The 4,479-nt window shown below is 43.1% G+C and overlaps 1 protein-coding gene across 1 annotated transcript; it reads left to right on the plus strand.

Moving 5' to 3' along the window:
* Positions 1-421: 421 nt before the first annotated feature.
* LOC148216808 (vomeronasal type-2 receptor 26-like) lies at positions 422-1,559 on the plus strand. Its single transcript, XM_088134719.1, has 2 exons — positions 422-548; positions 661-1,559. The coding sequence occupies exons 1-2, from the start codon at positions 422-424 to the stop codon at positions 1,557-1,559; spliced, it is 1,026 nt and encodes a 341-aa protein (XP_087990845.1).
* The last annotated feature ends 2,920 nt before the right edge of the window (positions 1,560-4,479 follow it).

Consider the following 4,479-nt stretch of genomic DNA (forward strand, 5'->3'; position numbering starts at 1 on the left):
AACAATCTGAGGTTGAAAATGAGTTTCTGAAAAACAAATCTTCACTGTGTTTTGAAAGTATATATGACCAGACAATAACTAGCATGTAGAATTAGGACATTGGGCAAGTATAGAACCTTTAGCCCCTTGAATTTAAAACAAAGTTCCTGGAAGATCTTCAAACATTGTTATGTTCAAGAACCAGCTTGAGGGCAACCTGTCCTTCTGCTCATATTAAAACCTGTTCTTAGAAAGAGCCAACGATCCTTGATTTGGTTACTTTCTGCTGATGTGGTTTTGCACAATGTGTGAATCATATTCCACAATTTAAAGTTAAAACAAAACATGGTTTAACTCAGTTTGTGAATCTAGCCTGCAACTAATTTCCATTCATAGAAATAATCCCCTAAAATAGATTATTCTGGATTTTCTTTATGTTTAGATGGTGCCATTTTCTAGATGTACTGAAAGTTGTCTCCCAGGATACAACAAACTCAAGAGAGAGGGAGCACCGGTTTGCTGCTATGACTGTTCTCCATGTATGGAAGGAACAATCTCCACCCAGGAAGGTAGGTGGCTCAGGAGCAAAGAAAGAACACTATTGAGGTCCATGCCAGGAGAGATCCTGCTTTGCTCCCAAAGCTTCCACACTAGCTAAAAATACAACTGCTTGTTTTTCAGATGCAGCCCATTGTGAGAAGTGCCCAGATGACCAGCATTCCAATAAAAAGCGAGACCAGTGTGTCCCCAAGATTATAAGTTTCCTGTCTCATCAAGAAACGTTGGGTCTCATCCTGACCCTCTTTGCACTTGGGTTGTCCCTAACCACTGCCTTTGTTCTGGGAATCTTCATTAAATACCGAGAAACTCCCATAGTCAAAGCCAACAACTGGGACCTCACCTACATCCTACTGGTCTCCCTCTTGCTTTCCTTCTTGACTTCCCTGCTGTTCATCGGTCGCCCCAAGAAAGTGACCTGCCTCCTCCGGCAAGTTGTATTCAGTGTTGTTTTCTCAGTTGCCGTATCCTGCTTGCTGGCCAAGACCGTCATGGTAGTGGTGGCGTTTCTGGCCACAAAGCCAGGCAGCATTATGAGGAAATGGCTGGGGAAGAGTCTGGCCAACTCTATTGTCTTGTCCTGCTCTGGGGTTCAGGTGGGAATCTGCATCATATGGCTGGGAATCTCTCCCCCATTTCCAGATGCCAACCTACATTCCCACCCAGGACAGATCCTGCTGCAATGCAATGAAGGTTCGGTCACTATGTTCTACACTGCCCTTGGCTATATGGGCTTTCTGGCTGCCATCTGCTTCTCGGTGGCTTTCTTGGCCCGCAAGCTGCCAGGGACCTTCAATGAAGCCAAGTTGATCACCTTCAGTATGTTGGTTTTTTGCAGTGTTTGGGTCTCCTTTGTGCCCACCTACCTGAGCACCAAAGGGAAATACATGGTGGCCGTGCAGATCTTCTCCATCCTGGCCTCCAGCCTGGGCTTACTGGGCTGCATCTTTGTCCCCAAATGCTACATCATTATCCTGAGACCTGACATGAACACCAAGGAGCATCTGATGATAAAAAACTAGGAGGGCTTCTGATTTGGGTGGTTATTTTTTGTACCACTTACTGGTGATATCGGATAGCTTAGAACTAAATTCCTTTTTATGTGTTCTAAAAACTCTTTCTTTCTCCCATGTGAGATTTCAGATATGACTGATAAATGAAACTGATATAGCAAAGCTCATTTTCTTTTAAATCCTTATATTATCTTATAACAGTCTCTTCAGTTAGAATCATAAACAATTACTGACATTAATGGATTTTAGCAAAGTAATTTAGAAAAAAACATGTATATAACAGCTTTGCTTGATCTCATTTTTAGTCAAGAAGGAAGTCTGTTACTAAGGACTGATTTGGTTTCAGTTTGGTTTCGTTTGATTTCCTGTTTTTTGTGGGTTGAATTTTCATTCCTCTCCCTGGATGATTATATTCTTTGCCTCAGTTAAATGCTCCTGCAATTTTTTTCTTTTTCCCTCTTTTTTCACACATCATGTAGACAATTCCAATTGTTACTCCTAACTTTTGTTTTTTTGAATTAGGTAATAGTTTTGGAAGAATGGCCTTCTGTGGGGACAGAAAGAGGACCAGGTCATTTTCAAAGATAACCCACAATACGCTCTTGTAGCAATCAAGAATTTTTGGCCAGCTAAAAGTCTGGTCAGTTTATTATGGTATGAGTTTCCATTAATTTAAATACTGTTGTTGTTTTTTTTTGCAAGAACAATCCAAAAGGCACTTGGATTGAGATGGGCAGCTATAGAAATTGCATAAATAAATAAATAAGTAAGTAAGTAAGTCTCAGAGTCAATTCTATGTAAATTAATTACAGAGATTGGAATAATGGAGGCAGTTTTATCCCCAGTCAGCTTGAGTGAATTATAGGGTCTACAAAAGGGAGACATTTCAAGAACAGTGGCAAAGAATGTTGGTACCCCCTATTTGCAAAACACAACATAGACCACATGGTAGAAATTCCTGATCCATCCTTGGGTGGGGAAAAGTTTTTTCTCAAAACATTCACCTTCCTAAACAGCAAAGACTCTATTGGGGTGCCCCTAACCCTTGAGAGGCATTGAATACAGGAAAGTTTTTCTTTCAGCCCAAACTTCTTAATCTGGAAGAAAATACAACTGCAGAGAGACCACAGAAATGTTTTGTCTGTGGAAAATATCTCGGTGAACAAGCTTGTGGGTCGTCAGAGAATCCACACAGAAAAGATGTGTCCTGATGGGACAAAATGTTTTACTTCTCCTGTTAGAACACCAGAAGATTCATGCTGGGGAAAGACACATTACGTGGGATTTTTTTTTCCACAGTTATACCTTAAGATCCTATTTATAAAACTATGCAAAAAACAAAAAAACAAAAAACCAATTCCAGTTCTATCTGATGATGTTTCAAGAGGCCACAGACAGAATTTTCCACTGTGAGGAAAGTTTTCCTTGAAGACCAGATCTTCTAAATCATCACAAGTTCCACAAATGAAGCAAACAAAAATCTGTTACCTGTGAATAAACTCATTCACTTAAGAGGTGCCGTAATGCGCAGTTTGTGGGGCCAGTAGATATACAGCAGGATTCATTTTTTTCTCAAGCTGTTGAGCGGTAGTATTGGGGAGGTATAAAAGTCCTACTGATTTCAGTGCCCAGTTCCTTCTTCCACCCCCATCCCTCATAAAAACCTCGGGAAAAAGTGTAACATGGCCATATCCAGATTTCCGCTTCTTCCCTTGATGCCAATCTGGGGTCAGGCCCTTGGAGCACCACAGGCTTTGTAAAGGTCTTCAGCTGAGATCCTCACTGAAGGGGCACACCTGCCTGTTAGTAGGCATCACACTCAGTTCAGCACTTAAGCAATAACGATTGACATTTTCAGTAAAACTAGTGAAAATACTAAGTGTTCAGGGACCTTGGGAGAATTTTGTTGAACCCAGATTGAATTTTAGGCAGGTTGGGTGACTTGATTTATTTTCCTCCAAGAGTTTCCATCAGCTGAATTAGCTGATCCCAACCCAAGAAGAGAAGCCATCTGGAGCTCCGCATGGGTGTGTCAGTAGGAGATGGTGCATTCTGGGTCTGTTGGAGAGAAAGAGAAAGGCCAATGCTGCAGCAAAAGTTGCCGATGTCGGCTGAGCAAAGCCAGAGATGCCCAGGACAAAGCTGGCTGGGGACTCACTGCCAAAGCAGTGAGCAGTGGGCAGCTGAAGGTGGAGGAAAAGCCAGAGTTCCTTCAGAAGTGCAGCCAGCTGAGTGGCTGGTTGCTGAGGCTACCGACTGAGCGGAATGTGGCTACCGACTGAGCGGAAAGGCAGCTCCCTGCAGCCACACCAACTTCAAGAGATACACCAACCACCAACTGCCAACCTGAGGCTGAGAGACCCCCAAGTCCCAAGGGCAGCTTGGGCCAAAGGCAACCAATCCCTGGTTGTAGAGCCTAGAAGACACCAGCCAGCAACCAAGCCAGACAAGTCTGGAAGGGTAAAAGGGGAGCAGGGCTCAGACTGAGGACAAAAGAGTTGTGCTTCTCCTCCCTGAACAGTTGTGAGTGGGGCTGATTAGCTGTGTCTGCCTGGGAGGTCACAACGGCAAGATGGCTGTGGCAACTGTGCAATTGGAGCCTTTTGTATGGGATGTATCTGCCATCACCATCTTGATCCTTTGCTATTGTTGGTCCTCCTCCCACTATGGCTAAGGGGAAGGATAGCTGAGCCCTGAGATTTCCTCCAGGTGGGCTATTCACATTCCAATAAAAGAAAAAGGGGGAGAGGAAGAAAAGGATAGAGAAAGTGTAGATACTGGCCCAATAAAGAACCCATCGAATGAGATACATACCAAATACTATTTATGAATAGAGGAGTTCATAGAAGCCCAAGGTGATAGAAAACTCATAGAAAACTCATTGAATGTGATCCATAGGAACAGTGACCTGCTCAGGAAGGCTCAGAAA

This window comes from Python bivittatus, unplaced genomic scaffold, assembly GCF_059951505.1.
Source record: "Python bivittatus isolate LINGU-HERP-01145 unplaced genomic scaffold, Pbiv_v1 ctg000080_np1212, whole genome shotgun sequence".
Lineage (NCBI taxonomy): Eukaryota > Metazoa > Chordata > Lepidosauria > Squamata > Pythonidae > Python > Python bivittatus.

What these genes read in the sequence shown, in the direction of transcription:
- LOC148216808 (XM_088134719.1), top strand. Translation starts at nt 422, where the DNA reads ATGGTGCCATTTTCTAGATGTACTGAAAGTTGTCTCCCAGGATACAAC. An exon ending in AACAATCTCCACCCAGGAAG is followed by an intron (nt 549 to 660) that starts GTAGGTGGCTCA and finishes CTTGTTTTTCAG; the next exon opens with ATGCAGCCCATTGTGAGAAG.